This window comes from Typopeltis vanoorti, chromosome 12 (assembly GCF_054136105.1).
Source record: "Typopeltis vanoorti isolate ZY-2024b chromosome 12, IOZ_Tvanoo_1.0, whole genome shotgun sequence".
In the NCBI taxonomy this organism is placed as follows: Eukaryota; Metazoa; Arthropoda; class Arachnida; order Uropygi; family Thelyphonidae; genus Typopeltis; species Typopeltis vanoorti.
The window spans coordinates 66,322,736-66,339,524 of NC_143560.1; the positions used below are offsets into that span (position 1 = coordinate 66,322,736).

Consider the following 16,789-nt stretch of genomic DNA (forward strand, 5'->3'; position numbering starts at 1 on the left):
AAAAATAGATAGAGGCTATTTAACAATAATTGGTTTATATGCCCCAGAAGAAGGAAGAGAACAGGATAATATTGATTTTTATAATCAGCTACAAAACATATATAATAAAATAAATAAAAATGATTACATAATTTTAGCAGGAGACTTAAATCCAAGAATTGGAAACACAAAAATTAATAATAACATAGGAATAATATAAAATAAGAATATAGGAACATACTCTAAACAGGAATGGTAAAAAATTGATTGACTTTGTAGTTTATAATAACCTAAAAATAATGAACTCCTTCTATAAACATAAAGACATATATAAATATACTTGGGCAGCAAGAGGATGGAAATCAATATTAGATTACTTTGTATTAAATGAAAAGACATCAAACTTTTCACTAGATGTTAGAGTTCACAGAGGATATGAAATAAGCAGTGACTACTTCCTTGTTAAAATAAAATTAAGATTACCACCTAAATGGCTACAAGTAACAAGAACAGAAAGAAAAATTGAAACATTTTATAAAATAGACTATTGAATGACACAAATGTACAATGGCTATATGAACAAAGAATTAACCAATATCTGGATAAAATAAAACAAAATGAAGAAATAGAAATAGAATGGCTTAATATAAAAACGATACTAAATGCAGCAGCAAATGAAAGCTTAGGAAAGACCAAAAAATTCAATAAAAGGAAAAACCTGAAGATCTGGGATGATACAATCAAAGAAATAATCAAAAAGAAAAAAGAAGCCTATCACAAATGGTTAAGCAGTAAAATATTAGAAGATGAAATAGAATATAAAAGAATAAGAGCCATAGCTAAAAGAGAAGTCAGAAAAAGACATAGAGAATCATGGAACAAATTTGTTTCTAATTCAGAACATGATTTATATAAAATAAGACCCAATCTATATAAGATTTTGAAACACTTAAATGCAGATACCAAAGAAAACATAAAATTAAACACCGAATTGAAATTAGAAGAATTTCTAAATTATTACACAGAATTGTGGATAGACAAATATTTTAAAAAAGACAACTGGCAAACAATTAACGAAAATGTAAAGGAAATAACTAAAGAAGAATTAGAAATCAGCCTGAAAGAAACAAGAAACGGAAAATCACCTGGAGAAGATAAACTAGGTTTAGAACTATATAAATACGCAGGAACAAGATTCCAAGAAAGACTCTTATTATTTTTAAATAAAATATATTCAACTGGTATACCCCCAATAAATGAAAAAAAAAAAAAACAATTGTGATTCCTATCTTTAAGAAAGGTAATAGAGATGGCCCTAAAAATCAGTATACTAAATAGAGGTATCAGTATACTAAATTCCTGTTACAAAATATATAGCAGAATCATAAATAGCACTAACTAATGAAATATTCCGAAAACTTTATTTTAGAAGTACAGAATGGATTTAGAAAAGGACGATTATGGATAGACTCGGCCTTTTGCCTAAAATTAATAATAGAGAAAAGAAGAGAATACAATTTAGAAATACATATTGAATTTATTGACTTTGAAAAACCATTTGACCAAATTAAAATAAACATATTATTTAACATATTAAAAAAAGACAAATACCAAATAATATCCTAAAAGCTATCACAAGTATATAAGAAAATAATCCAATACAAATAAGATTAAATCACGAGCTATCATATACGAGAGAGATAAACCAAGGAGTCCGACAAGGATGTCCCCTCTCAGAAACTCTTTTTAATATCTACTTAAATGAAATAATAATAAAATGGAATAAAAATTTACATCAAGGAATTAAACTTTCTCCTACAGTGAACTTACACACACTCCTTTTTGCCGATGACCAAATAATAATTACAAATTCAGAAGATAACTTACAGAAAGCTATTTTAGATCTAAATGAGATAGCCAAAGGTTATGATATGATAATATCAACAGAAAAATCAAAAACTATGGCCTTTAAAGGACAAGATCCAGCAAGAAAGAACTAAAATAGTAATAGATAACAAGATCTTAGAACAGGTGAATTCATTTAACTACCTAGGATGTATGATCATATATGAAAATGAAAAAGATATACACGTAAAAATTGCAAAATATTTAGAAATAACAGGTGTAATTAACTCTATATTTAAACCAAACCTAGTTTAAAAACAAACCAGACTAAAAGTATACAATACATTAGCCCTACCAGTCTTAATGTATGGAAGCGAAATCTGGACAATAAAACAAAAAGACAAACAAAGATTAATAACAGCAGAAATGAAGTTTATGAGAAAAATTGCAAAATATACCTTATTTGATCACAAAAGAAACGAAGAAATTTTGAAAGAATTAAACCAAGAACCAGTAATAGAAAAAATTAAAAAATATAAACATAAATGGATAGAACACGTTCAAAGAATGAAAACAGAAAGATTACCAAAACAAGCCTTAGAGTACAAGCCATTAGGAAAACGAAAACCAGGACGTTCTCTTAAACGATTTCAACGATGACTTCTAAGGCCGAAACACGCCATGCTAGGCCTAAATCCTTGATACGCATGATGATGATGAGGTTGTATTGCTACAAAAAAATGCCAAAAATCAAACGTATATAGTTCGCCCACCGTTTGTAGGTCCCTGCTTCGCGTCTTTCCAAGAATAGTCGATTCATGCTGAAGGGGAGAAAGATGAAGGACGTCCGAATTGGTCGCCAACACGCGAAATCACGTGCTTTATAGGTAAAATTTTCCAACTGTTATACAAGCAACATAGTTAACTACAATAATATATCATAAAAGAGAAGTTAATTTTCCGACCGGTAATAATAAACAATTCATCCCACAATACGGACTGATTAGCTATTATCGGAATGGATTCTCCTTTTTCTGGGATGCGCAGAAGTGTCGAAGGATCTCTAATCGGTGGGCAAACTATAATTGTAAATGGAAAGTTGCTCTCTAGAGAAGATAGGCAATCTAGTTCATGTTAGGAAAACGTTCACTGTTACGGACAAGGCGTCTGTTTTGTTGACTTTAATCTGAATCAGCTTTTATTAGTAGAAGTAACTGTAGTTGGTTACCACTCCACCAAGATCTGGCAAAGTGCACTCCAAGCTAATGCATCTTTGTCATTAAAAACAAAAAGAAAGGCGGAAAAAAAGTGTGATAAGGCTTACTTTAACATTGTTCTTTGTCCTGCTTAATGAAGATCCATTTCCCCTAAGGAAAACTCACAAGACCTGAATACAAACGCATTCAGGTCTTGTGAGTATTCTTTCGTGGTAACAGGATTAAATACATGAATCCGACTATGAAAATATATTGGTTTCATCGCGCTGTAGACTACTTTCGAAGAGTTTTTCTAAACATTAGAAACAGTTTTGCGAAATACTTTCTTTCTCTCTATAGATGCCTCTAGCACTATCTCAGAAAATAAGGTTTATATTTTTGTTGTTGATGAATGCGATTTCTGAAGTGTGGCAATCATTGGTAGAGCTTTAGAAATCATGTTTTCGTCGAATATTGATGCGTTAATTACACAGTCTTGCCATAAATACTGTTGTAACTTCCTCACACCCCGGCGGTGCCCACAGAATTGCACGAGCCCAATTCCATTAGTGGCACTGTGCGCAGCTAATATCCGCGTGTTTATCAGGAGAGAGGGGGGGGGGGAATTGTCTAGCTGTACAGGTTAACATGCAGTGGGGAGATTATGAGAACCTTTGGAATGCCTTTTATTTTCAACACGCTAAAAACACTCAGGATCAGCAGGATGTTTGTGTATCGGATTTAGTGGCGCACCCAGAGGGGGGGAAGGGCCCCAGCACTCCCCAAAGAAAAGGAAAAAACTAGAAAATTTTCCAAAAATTTTTTCCTAATTAAAATTCATTTTTTTTATTTATGTTGTGTCGTGTCTTCTATTTCTATATTACTTATGAATTAGCGATCACTGCAGATGCTCAGTCATAGGTCGAATGCGATGAGTAGTGTGTATTCACAAATCGTCTACTCAACTCTATCCCCTCCAAGATTAAATCCTGAGTGCGCCACTGATCGGATTATTAACCGTTATAACGATATAGAAGGCAAATCTGACCACCAAAGAACAGCTCGACCAAGCTGCGTTAGGACGCAACAGCTTGGGAGGGCTATGAAGGCACCCTTCCGCTGTAATCCTGTGAGAATGCAGAAAGTGATGTCGCGAGAGATGAACGTTTCGCAGAGAACCATGTCACGTGTATTAACTGATAATCTGGGGATGAGAGCCTATTGTCGTTCTAATGGACATTTCCCAACACCCTCTGCCGCATAAGCTGTGGGTGATAAAATCAAAGACGCTTCTCCGGCGGTACAAAAGCAACAAACAAAGGGATATCTATCCTCTTCACGGATCAGAAGATTTTCACCATTGAAGAGCTGTTTAATCTCCGATCATATCACCCCGCGTCAGTGATGGTCAAGACGCCGTGCTGGAGGAACCCATGGTACGACTCCTGATCAACACCTTGTTTCACGGTCGGCAGTGGACCTTCCAATAGGACTCAGTGCCTGCACACAAGGCGAGACCCACACAACAGTGGTCACCATCTGATTGGCCGCCTGGAAGTCCCGATCTGAATCTGAATCTGTTGGACTTCAAATTGTGGTCGGGGCTTGAGAGAGAGAGAGAGAGAGAGAAAGAGAGAGAATAGCCTGCAAGAAACCCGCACCAGCATCACCAGCCTGAAGGTGGATTTGGAGCGTACACTGGCAGCGTTTCCGTTGGATGTCGTACGTGTCGCCATCGATATGTGGTCTCACAGACTTCGGTGGTGCGTGAAGGCAAAATGGGAACATTTCTAACATTGAGTATCCACGTTATAATATGGTCTGTATGTGCTGAAAGGTGTAAATAAATGATTTATTGATAGCAAGCTGTAACAGTATTTATGGCCAGACTAAGTATTTAGACCTATTCATGAGAGAAGGTGCAAGTAGTTTTTGAAGTGCGTTTTTTTTTTTTTTTTCATTTATGCGTTATAGTTTGGTATCAGTACCGGCGTGATAATTCATATGGAAACCTTTGTAATTTAAAGCAAATAGTTGCATTTTTCTCACTCCCTTCCCAATTTGATTCTCCAATACCTCATGCAGTTTTGTTTCCTAATATTATTCAACAAGGTGTATAAGGGTAAATTGCAAGAATATTTTGTAAAAGTAACGATGATCCATCATTAGTCCTAAAAAAATAATAAAAAATGTAATGAACAAAAAAGCAATGCACAAAGGATGAGCACTTTTTTTTTTTGAAGAAAGATTCTTGCATTCTTAGTTCTAGGAAGAGTTAACGAAACAAACTAGAATCTTTCGAATAAGCATTTCGTTCGTTTTGAAATAGAAATCCATTAATAAGTATGGTTTGCATGTATTAATCTACCTATAGTAACATTACACCAATGGTTTTAGTGTTACTAAAAAAAGTACTAGTGTTTAATGTTACTATTGTTACTATGCTAAGGATGTTCAAGACTCAAGGAATTGGTTTCTGAATTATAAGTTCATGTTCTGACAAAAATGTGTTTAAAAGTGTAAAAAAATTAAAGGCAGCATACAAAACTGAATTGGGTAAAGAGCTACAAGTTTTAGCATTCTAGATGAAAGAAAGCAGAAAAGTACTGTGATATCCGACGTGTTTTAGTATCACAGAACTTTTTTCTTTCTTTCTTCACTTTCAACGCATTGCTGAGATGTAAAAGTTAGATTAAGTACTATAGTAGGGGAGGGGGCGAACTCTCCCTAGGAAGAATAATTTATACAAAATTACAGTAGTTTTGAAATACGATATTTTACGTTGTAATGTTTCATAATGTGTCTTTTTTTGAAGAAACAAACTGTAAATAAAAATTAAAAACAATTCTTATGTTGGAGAAAGTACATAATTATTATTTCCTCCCTGATTTCCTCCCTTGGCTACATTGTGATTGGTCGGTGAATTTAGCGTTCATGTAAAATTGGTGATTTTTGTCTGTTTTATTGCGTTTTGTTTTTCCCTTAGAAAATTAGTGTTTTATAGTATATTAGTGTAGGTTTTCGTGTTTTTAGTGTTTTATAACATATTTTTGTTAAGATATTGATGTAATAAATATTGTTCATACAAAGCAAATTATCAGAGACACGACACGGGAATTAGAGAAAGTCGAGACGCGTTTGAATGCACATAGGGAGAAAAAAAAAAGCAGCAAATATGAGATGTAAAAGTTTTGAAGAAACAAAACGTTACTTACCTAATTTTCGTTACGTAATAACGAAAATTAGGTAAGTAACGTTGTTTGTAAAAAGAAGGATGTTGTTTGGTATGGCGACTCTATCATAAAACATGCTGTTGATGAGCGGGTTATAACTTCAAGTTTTCCTGGAGCAAAAATTAATAATATAATGCAAGCAATTTAAAAACAGAAAAGTAAACGAAATCGTAATTGTAGTATCTATGAACGACTTAACTAGCGATAAGTTCAGTATGATAGAGGACATGAAAAGGGTTGTTGGAAGAGGCGAGAGTGAAGAGTGAGAAAGTGAAAATAGTACGTATATTACCTCGATATGATATGATAAAAATGAATTAAGAAGAAGGGCTATGATGGCAAACGATTCGATGCGCAGGCTGTGTAGGAATGGATGCGAGGTTTCAGATGTGTGTGGAGTGAGTTTGAGGGAAAATTGAGTTTCTACACGGCCTACACTTGAATGCGTCTGGTATCAAGAGTCTTGAAAAACTAATAACTGATATGAGACCTAACACAGATAATCAGGGAAACTAAATCATAATGGGAGGAATTGTGAGATTATGAGAGTAAGAGTAACAATGTTATATAATTGTGCTAATGAGGGGAATGGGCATTATCATAAAAATGATTACGAGGAGAGAACGATTGTGACTTTGTGTTCGTCCGGTTCGGAGCCATCAAACGTGTGCAAAGATGTCTACATGTATAAGGCACTAGAGAAGAATAGAGGTCTGCAAGTTGTTCCAACTGTGTCATACAGACCCACAGACAAGGGCATGCAAGTAGATTATTATGTCTGTATACGAATGCTAGGAGTATCAGAAACAAAGGGGTAGAGTTTGTTGCCTTGGTCAATATATTGGGACCTCAGATTGTAGGCATTATTGAGATCTGGCTATCAGAATCATACTAACTTGTATTGAGTGTAAAGGGTACAGTAATTTTAGGAAGGATAGACAGGATAGGAGAGTTGAGGTTTGGGGAGTTTTTCAGAGCTGAGGCTGATTCTAGGAATAATCTCTCATATTTATACTTGCTGCAGTGTAGTAAAGTGGCTTTCGTCCAGCGTATTTTGTGGCGGGTGTCCAAAGCATGGTCATCAAGTCCTGAGTGGCTGTATTAGTGGAACCGGATATAATCCTTATGTTCAGATATCCTGATATTAACTGTCCTGCCTGTTTGACCGTAATAAGACAGTTTGCAACTACAAGGGACCTGGTATACTCCAGGTAGGTCTAGGGGAAGTGGCTGGTCCTTGGGGGAGCGGATAAGAGATGCCGATTTTTCAAATGGTTTGTAACAATTTGTCAAGTCATATTTTTTTAGGATTTTTGTTATATTTTCAGAAGTACCTCGAATACAAGGAATGGTGATAGATTTAGAGTAGTCCTTGTTATGGAGGGAGATTGATGTTGATTGGTTTAATATTTTTTTGAATTTTATGAGGGGTTGTAGCCATTGACTACAAAGGTGTTAAGAATATGGTTAAGTTCAGTAGTAAGGGCATTGTTATCTCAACTGATTAAATCTGCCCTGTTATGTAGGGCAGATTTAATCCCATATTGTTGGGAGGAGGGGGGGTGATTGCTGGTGAATGTATCTACCTGTATGTATAGGTTTTCTGTAAACAGAGAAAGCCAGGAAATTTGGCTTGGATAACGTCTAAAGTATCTTTGAGTGGGACATTGGTGAATAAGGAGGAGACATCAAAACTGACAATTATGTCAGTGTTGGAGTGAGAGGTTTCTATACTGGCTTTAAAGTGGGCTGAATTTTTTATGTGTGAAGATGTGTTGCCAGTATATTGTATGAGAACTTTGGCTAAATGTTTGACTAATTTGTACGTGGGGAATCAATACCATACACAATGGGACGTAATGGCACATTCTGTTTATGGATTTTTGGAAGTCCATATATTCGGGGGAGGAGGTCTAGAGTTAAAAGGTTTTAGTTTGTTAGTCACTTCCACAGGCCAAGAAGTAACCGTCTTAAGGAGCCTATGGAGTGTTCTGATTTGGGAGCTGGTGGAATCATATTCTATAGGGAGGTGGGTAGACTGATCTAATAGTAAAGAGGAAAGCTTAGGTGTGTAGTCAGTTTTGTTTAGAACTACAGTGGCATTTCCTTATCCCCTTTAGTAATTATTCTTTTACTGTTATTTTTTATTTCCTGTAGAGCTCTGAATTCTTCTTTAGATGGATTGCTTTTTGGAGGTTTAGCTTGGGTAAGAACACCGGCTACATTCAGTATGATATTGTTAGCAATATGGTTGGAAAGGTTGCGGATATCACGTTCTACCTGAATCATTATTTCTTCAGAAGGATTTTTTTTTCGGTGCTACGACGAAGTTGTGACCGAGCGAGAGTGTGCTAATGTTTATTTAGTGTTAGTGCCTGCGTGTACATATCATTATTGTTAATATCCCCGAAGATGGTAATGTAACATTATCGAAATATAGAAAGTATTGATTAAAGTTTTTTTAATTAATATTATAGCATACGTTGTCTTTCCCTAAAATGTGACAGTTATGTATCACCAACGTATAAGTTTATCTACAAGTATTTCATGTGGCAGTGAGTTCTCGTGTCTCAATGTACTTTTTTTAAGGCACAACTCTTAAAATATTCCATAATCTTCACCGAATCTTAATCACAAATAAACAAAAGAGGCAGAGCGAAATTGGTTGGAACCCAGGTCTTTCCAAAAAAAAAGGTACTATCAATACCGATTGAGCTACGGACGCTTCTTTCTTTTTTGTATACAAGCAGAAACAACTACAAAGAGCTTCTAAAAAGAGAATCCTGAACTACCTCAATCTGGTACTGTCCTTCATATATAATGAAAATAATTCATTTCATTTTAACTGAAAAAAGAAGGTATTGATTTATTCCATTTAGTGTTGAATAAGAGTATTAAAATTAAAATGTTGAGAATAATATTTTACCGCTTTGCCTCCGAGTTAATCACCCCCCACACACACACAACACACATTGCTATTCGATTATCATGTATAATCTCGGAACAATACTGCCTGAAGGTGCATTTCAGGGTTACTGTTTGCATTGTATAGAAAAAGTATAATTCAGTAAAGTCTCTGTTTAATAGATTACACGTCGAAGTGGAGTTATTTCGAAGAACATTTCGTTAGAATTTTCTGTGTACTTACTGTTGGCAATATTGGGGGCAGACTAAGTTGACATAATTTGTTACAATGGCATCATTTGCTTTGCGTTAAAGATTTTAATTAACGGGGATAAGGCCAAAGGCTAACGTCAACTAAAAATTGAAACTTTCTAAGAGTAGAAAGAGGGAAATCTCTTCTGAGAATCATGCTATAGGGAAGAGCTAATTTAGTTGCCGAAAACTGTATCATGATTAGTTGTTATTCTGTATATAATCCAAATCCACTGAAAACGTTTCAGCGAGATCTTCACAAAATATGTTTGATGACATAGTTAATTGGTTCTCTGTAACTAACCCAAGAAAAATTAAAACTTGCCTAATAGTTTTTAGTGGAATAATATGCAGATAATTCCTTTTTTTTCCCTCGACCTTCGTTCAGCATGCTCAAGAAGTCATGAATGGTTGTTTGACTATGATCCACCATGGAATTCCAATACATTGTACACGAAAATTAGCAGATCACATTCGATCAGTGCCTAAAGATATTCTGAACAAGTCGGAAGAACTTTGGATTGAAAAGTTATACACTGGTTCAACGCCAGAAGAAACAGAAAGAGATTAATAACGGACGAGGAAGCTTAGAGGAGAAACTTTTTTTCTTTTCTCTCTTTCTTTTTCTTTCTCCCTCTATTTACTTTCTTATTTTTGCTGACATAGAAATAAGTAACATACACATAATAAAACAATTAGAGGATTCAGAAATTTTACCTTCTTTTTTATAGGCACGGAACGTCCTAGCTAATCCTTGAACTTTCCTGATAAAAGAAAACAAAACAAAAAAGGTTCGTGTTACATGAATGAAAATTATTAACTGGCGAAAAAAATAAGCACAACAAAGAAATTAAATTAATTAATTTAAAAAAAAACGATTTTATTGAGCTGCACCTTCTGATTTATACTACTCTTCTTTTTCCATCATCACAGAAATATTCTTTGTTATTATGGAATAAGATGGTTAATTAATTTAGATTATGCTAACATAACTAAGGCTATAGAAAGAGTTTACTAAGGTTAACTGAGTATGTTCTTTGTCTTTTTCGTGTGAATCGCAACCATAATTCAGGAACCTTGCTCTGAACATTAAATATCATACTTTCTAAGGCACTTCAGATCTCTATCAGACAAAATTTCCTTTACCAACAAAAGATATTCAGATATTCGAGCCCGCAATGAGATTTGAACCCACTGCCTACTGAAAGCAGAAGCTAAAGCTTTAATCCCTCGGAAAATCGTGCCTATCTGAAACTGTAACTTGTATTATTCACAAAAACAAAACTGTTTAAATATTCCCATGTTTTAAATTATTCAATAATTTTAATAGGGAAGTCTCTCCAGAATATAAAGAACGCTTAAGATCTAGGCTTAATAAATGCACTGGAAATTTCGATTGGTTCCCAAAACAGCTAGCAGGAATTTTCCCGAGAGAGTTCACTCGGCCAACAAATAAATAAATAAAATATGGTAAAATAAATAAGTTTCTCCTCTCCCTTATACCAGACTCTTCCCACACTCTATGATATCTTTAAAACAGTTCTCATATACCCAGTTCTACATCACTAATGAGATAGCTCATCTCTAAATAACCAATTAAAAGTGTACTAATATTCGACTTTTGTTTTCTTCTAAAGCTGATACATCGGACAACGACATTGGATTATGTGGATGGATCCTCACTGTACTCTCAATGCTGGTCGTTGTGGTGACTTTTCCTTTCTCTTTGATGTTCTGTATCAAGGTAAAGATTCTGCTCTACATGTCGTAATTATTTTATAACTAATAATTAAATATAAATTAATTAGAGAGAGAGAGAGATTATTCAAAGATGTGGGAAAACTTGAACGTAAGCGCACACGATATTCAAATATAGGCTTCGATAAACTTAGAGTGAGTGATCAGCTCAATGATATAAATCGAACCTTATTTATAAAAATGAAAATGTACCTCTCTCTCATTTACATTCTAAATTCCCTGAAGCAGAACTCAGACATTTCGAACATGGACAGGTGATTGGGTAGCTCAATGCAGAACCAAGTACTAAAATTTCGGAAGTGTCAACGTTCCAAAAACTACAGCATAGTATACTCGTATCATAAGAAAATGGAAGACAAAAAAGACAATGTTAGTATTATACTGAGAACCTTTCCTTCTTTTATATTTACGGGTAGAGACTTAAGAGCAATCACCAAATAAAATTGCAGTACTTATAGATGTAAAATTGTTGGAGTTACGACAGAAGGAACTAGGGCGATGTATTATGTCTCTTAATTAGTATAGTATATTCTTCTGGCTAGTTTTCCTGTTTTATCACATGAAAAATCTGCGTTTCCTATAGGAAAAACCCACCGTTGTTTGAGACCAGAAGCTTAACTTTCAGATCAAAATACCTTGTAAAAGTTCGCAGCTTTCCAACCAGAGTAACGTCGTTTCAGACTGAGCTACGGAGGCTCTCATAGCTGAGTAGAATCTCCCAAAAGGATTTTTAAGTGCAGCATAGGCCAAACGCACAACATTCCATCGATAAGCTGCGATCCATGAATCCATGATGGCAAACATCAACGTTCAGCGGAAGGTTACAAGAGTGCCATAGCCGCAGGTGGATTCTAGATGCAGGGAAAGACATTCTCTCCAGCAATAAATTTTGCTGCTACTACTTTCATCCTTGAACATGTATGGATCTCTGAACGGCCTGACGAGAGCATGCAACAGGACTATGTGGTCAGCTCTGAAGAATAGTAGTAATAAACACACTTAAAAAAGCTAACTGTAATATACCTTCTCATGTAACGCTCATGACTTCGGGGTAGCACATGTAAGCCTTTCCACTATAGCAAGGTTTAAATGACTATTATATTCACTGCGTTGCAATTTAACTTGTTATTACGTAAGGAAAAAATTGGGGTATTAGTCTTTCCTTTATTTGCAATTGCACTGTGGTTAACTATATGTCTGTTGAAATAATAAAAATTTACGCGTGGTTATCTAATTGAGACAAATAACACTCCATTAAAGAAACCACTCATGCACAGATATCTCTGAAAGAACAAAAATAAATAAATAAATAAAATAAAATAACGCTCCACGCTACGCAGAAACGCAAACTTTCTCCTCGTATTTTAATACCAGTCACTTTTAATTATCAACACTAAAAAGTAATCCTGGCATTATAGCCAGAAAAAATTTCTGGTTTGACGAGAGAAATGCTCCCCATTTAGAATTTAACAAAACAGTATAAGTAACATTTTGAACTCCAAATTTATCACACAAAAAAGTAAGGAAGTGAGTCAACGGTCTCATTTACTGTCTCCCTTTGGCTGTCAGTGGCTTTAGCAAATTTTAAGATTGAAATTACGTAATGTCCTCAAGTTACAAAATGCCATGAGAAGCGGAACTCAGCAAAGTATATCAATATAAATAACAAGGTTTAATGAAAATATATAGAACTGACGAATTTCTAGCTACTGAACTACTCCTCAGGATTTAGGTGTTTCACTTTAAATATTTAAATTTGAATTTAACTATTTCAATATCAACAGTATGAAATGTTAGGCGTTTCACTAAAAGACAGAAGCATAATATACTCTTCTAGAAGATCTGCACAGAGCAAAGAAGTGAGAAATAATCGATGGATGCCTGACCTCATAGGAGAAAACGATTGTTTTGATCTGTGATGTTACAATTCCACTGCTGTTTCTAAGCAACCCAAGTGAAACGTTGCGTTTCCTATTCGTAAACGGAATGCTGAATAAATAAGGTCAAAAGCACCGGGAATAATCACTTTATGACTCCAGATATGTACGTTGCTACGGAATAGTTTGTAATCATTTACTTAGTTACTACAATATTTACAATGTTTTTAGCACAAAGAACTGTAATTTCGTATAGTGGTTAATCATATAAATATGCTATTGCATTGATAGGGGCGTTCTTATTCTTTTTTATTGCTTAGAAATGAATGTAATTTTACTTTTTTTATTTTAATCGACTGTTGTTTATTCGATACAGTATGAAGAGATACATCACAGTTTATTCTAATAAGAGAAAATATTTTTGGATGCATACTTTGAAATGTCTTTTAAATTTGCCTTTTCATATAATTAGCTAAACAAAAATTTTGATTTAGCGATTAAAAAAAAACATGAATTGCGAGGAACAAAATAATTATACTCTTAAAACTTAAAATAGTACAATACTTAAGAGTATAAACAGTATTTAAAAAAAAACCATGCTACAGAAAGGAATATGCTTTTCTTAAAAAACAAAAAAAACTGTCAGGAGCGTGGAAAAGTGACACTGAAAAGCACAGTTGACCTTCCCATTTAATTTATGATCTTTCAAGTAAGTTTTCATTCGTCTGGTGAAATATGACATTCTGCATTCTACGGTACTATCAACTATCAACTTTACTGACATAAGGGGTGAAGCAAACGCTTTTCATATTCCCCGCTATCTTAAGAGAAACTGTGAGTGGAGAAAGTTTATAAGCTAATTGCTCGCCCTGCGTGGGCTAGGAGATTAGTCCTCAGTGTTGAAGTTTAGGATGGCTTTAGGTCTTTTATGTTTGGAATAATCCATTGCATCATAATCTACAGCCAGTTGGATCAGTTTGTTAGGGTGCACAGATTCTTTTGAGAAGAATTTGATTGCTATAGTCTGCATGAAAGTGTAAAAATAGGGGACATCTGTGTCCCGATGTAGCTGAACAGTTTGGATGAACCATTGGGCGCTCAGGATCATTATGAGACATTCATTCTCAATCTAGATACGTTGTAATTTGAGAATATTAGTATTTGCCGTATGACTCCAGGCCGGTGAAGCGTAGCTGAGTATTGGACGAACCATCAGTTTGTATATGAGAAGTTTGATTCTGGTGCTCAGCTTACTTTTTCTGTTAATTAGCGGATAGAGCTGGGCTATGGTTTTTGATGTGTTTGCACAGAGAGTCTTGATATGGGAACTGAAAGTCAGTTTTCTGTCTAATATTACTCTAAGATATTTGATCTCAGTTTTCAACGGGATTTTTGTGTTGAAAAGGAGGATATTTTCTTTAGGAAGCAAAGATCTTCTAGAGAATAGGACGTCTACGTCCTATTCTCTAGAAGAATAGGACGTAGGCTACGCTCTTCAAGGGATGCACTTGGAGTTGCCATTTGGTGAAATATTGTTCGATTAGCAGTAGGTTTTCTTGCAGTTTCTTGATGGCTAGGTGCAGCTTTAAAGATCTGGCCAATATCGCTGTATCGTCTGCATATAGAGCTTTAATTGAAGATAATTGAGGATCCTTGTGGAACTCCAGCCAAGATGCGTTTTTGTGTTGAAACTACTCCACACATTCTGACTTACATACGCCTATCGTAGAGGTATGCCTTTATAAGATGAATGATTCCCATTGGTACACCAGATGATATCAGTTTGTATAGCAAACCATAATGCCAAACCTTGTCAAATACACTGGCTATGTCAAGGAAAACAGCCCCAGTGCTTTGACGGCAGTTAAAACCCGTGATGATGTGTTCCACTAATCTGTGTATTTGTTGCGTGGTGCTATGAGATTGTCGGAAGCCAAACTGCTCCTCAGGCAGGATATTTAGTCGGAGTACTGAATCTTGGAGTCTGGTAAGAATTACCTTCTCGGCAATTTTGCCGAGATTTGAGATAAGGCTGATTGGTCTGAAATTTTGAGGCAATCTCGGATCTTTTCCAGGTTTATGGATTGGTATTATGTCCGCCAGTTTCCAGTATGAAAGGAAATGTTTGTAGTGAAGGATGGAGTTAATTATATTTGTCAGATGGACAATAGCTCTACGTGGTAAAAGCTTTATTACTTTGTTAGCGATACCATCGGGTCCAGGAGCCTTTTTGTTCTTAAACTTCTTAATAATATCATATATTTCAGCAGGTGAGGTGGGAGCAATTTGAGTGGAATATGTGACAGCAGAATTGAGTGAATATCTAACGTTACGGTGGATCTTGTATATATGGTTAAAATCGAGGTGATTATATGCAGGTTTACATTGTTTTTCAAGATGATTTGCTATTGCTTCAGCTCTATCAGCATCAGTGTGGATGAGACCTGAATCTGTTTGCAGAGGGGAAAGAGTTTATTTCTGTTTTTAATCTTTCGGATGAGATTCCATATGGAGTGGTTATCAGTAGAGATGGAGGTCAGTTTTCCTTCCCAGAGTTGAGTTCTATGGGCTGTGATGGCATCTCTCACTGCAGAGTTGAACCTGATCAAGATCAGTTTGTCCTGCGGCGCCCTGGTGTTGTAGTATCTATTTCTTGCCTTGTTTTTTTTTCTCTAATCAGATTCATAATATCTTCTGGCAAGTGCTTGGATTTGCGGGTAGTTGCAGGGGTAGTAACTGCTGTACAGGCTGCTTTAATCTGTTCTGTTAGATTTTTAACGGCTGTTTCAATTTCCTCTTTTGATTTTATGATGGGAACAGGACCAATATATTTTGGAAGCGCCTTGGAGAGCCTTTCCCAAGGAATGAACTAGTGAGGGGGAGATAATTTTTACAAGGTTTCCCCAATTTTAACCGTATTGGGTTGTGGTCTGATGAGAGATCATTAATCGTCATTAAATTGCATTGGAGTCTGATGTGCTGAAGTATGGCTATTTCCAACACATCAGCCCGACCATAAGTATTGTGATGGGTGGGGTCAGCGGGACCTATCACATGAAGGTTGTTGAAACCAGCATAGCTTTGTAGTATCTGTCCATTTTGGTTGGTGGAACGGCTATTCCAGGTTGAATGCTTGGCATTTAAATCACCTGCCACAATGATAGGCTCTCCGGTATCGAATAAGGCGCTCAAATCCGAGAACAGTAATATTTTTTGTGGAGGATGATATGCTGCAAAGATTTTTAATTTGCCCGCAGAACTCGTGATAATCTCAATGCCGGTGACCTCGAGGTTGGTGGTAGGAGGAATGTTTATGGAGTGATGAGAGATGAAATTTTTAATGGAAATGGCCGTGCCTCCTCCTCCTCCTCTGTGGGATAGTCTATCGGCTCTATACAGATGGTATCCACAAATTTTGGGATTGTCTGAAGGTCTTAGGTGCGTCTAGTTTAGTAAAAGGACATCTGGCTGATGTCTTTGGATGAAATTTTGAAGTTCAAAAATCGTACTCCGCAGGCCGTTCGCGTTCCACGCAATGATCTCTAGAGATTCTGGTTTTAATTTGTCACTGTTCATTAGTTAGTGCTGAGATGATGGTTTGTGTATCCTTTAGGAAGCTTTTGGTAGAAGAGGGTGAGGGGTTAGATCTACTAAAGTCCAGCAGCATTTGCTAGTGAGGCAGTGATGATAGCTGTCAAATTGAATAGTGGAATTGGTTGAATCTTTTCCTGGGTTAACTTTTTTA

At 35.6% G+C, this 16,789-nt stretch overlaps 1 protein-coding gene across 1 annotated transcript in view; it reads left to right on the forward strand.

The window, feature by feature from the left end:
* Positions 1-16,789, forward strand: part of LOC150100850 (band 7 protein AGAP004871-like) — a 160,946-nt gene that overhangs the window by 110,391 nt on the left and 33,766 nt on the right. The window contains exons 2-3 of the mRNA XM_090401921.1: positions 8,411-8,459; positions 11,047-11,153. Coding sequence (XP_090258047.1) covers positions 8,411-8,459; positions 11,047-11,153 — 156 coding nt within the window. The remainder of the gene's footprint in view (positions 1-8,410; positions 8,460-11,046; positions 11,154-16,789) is intronic.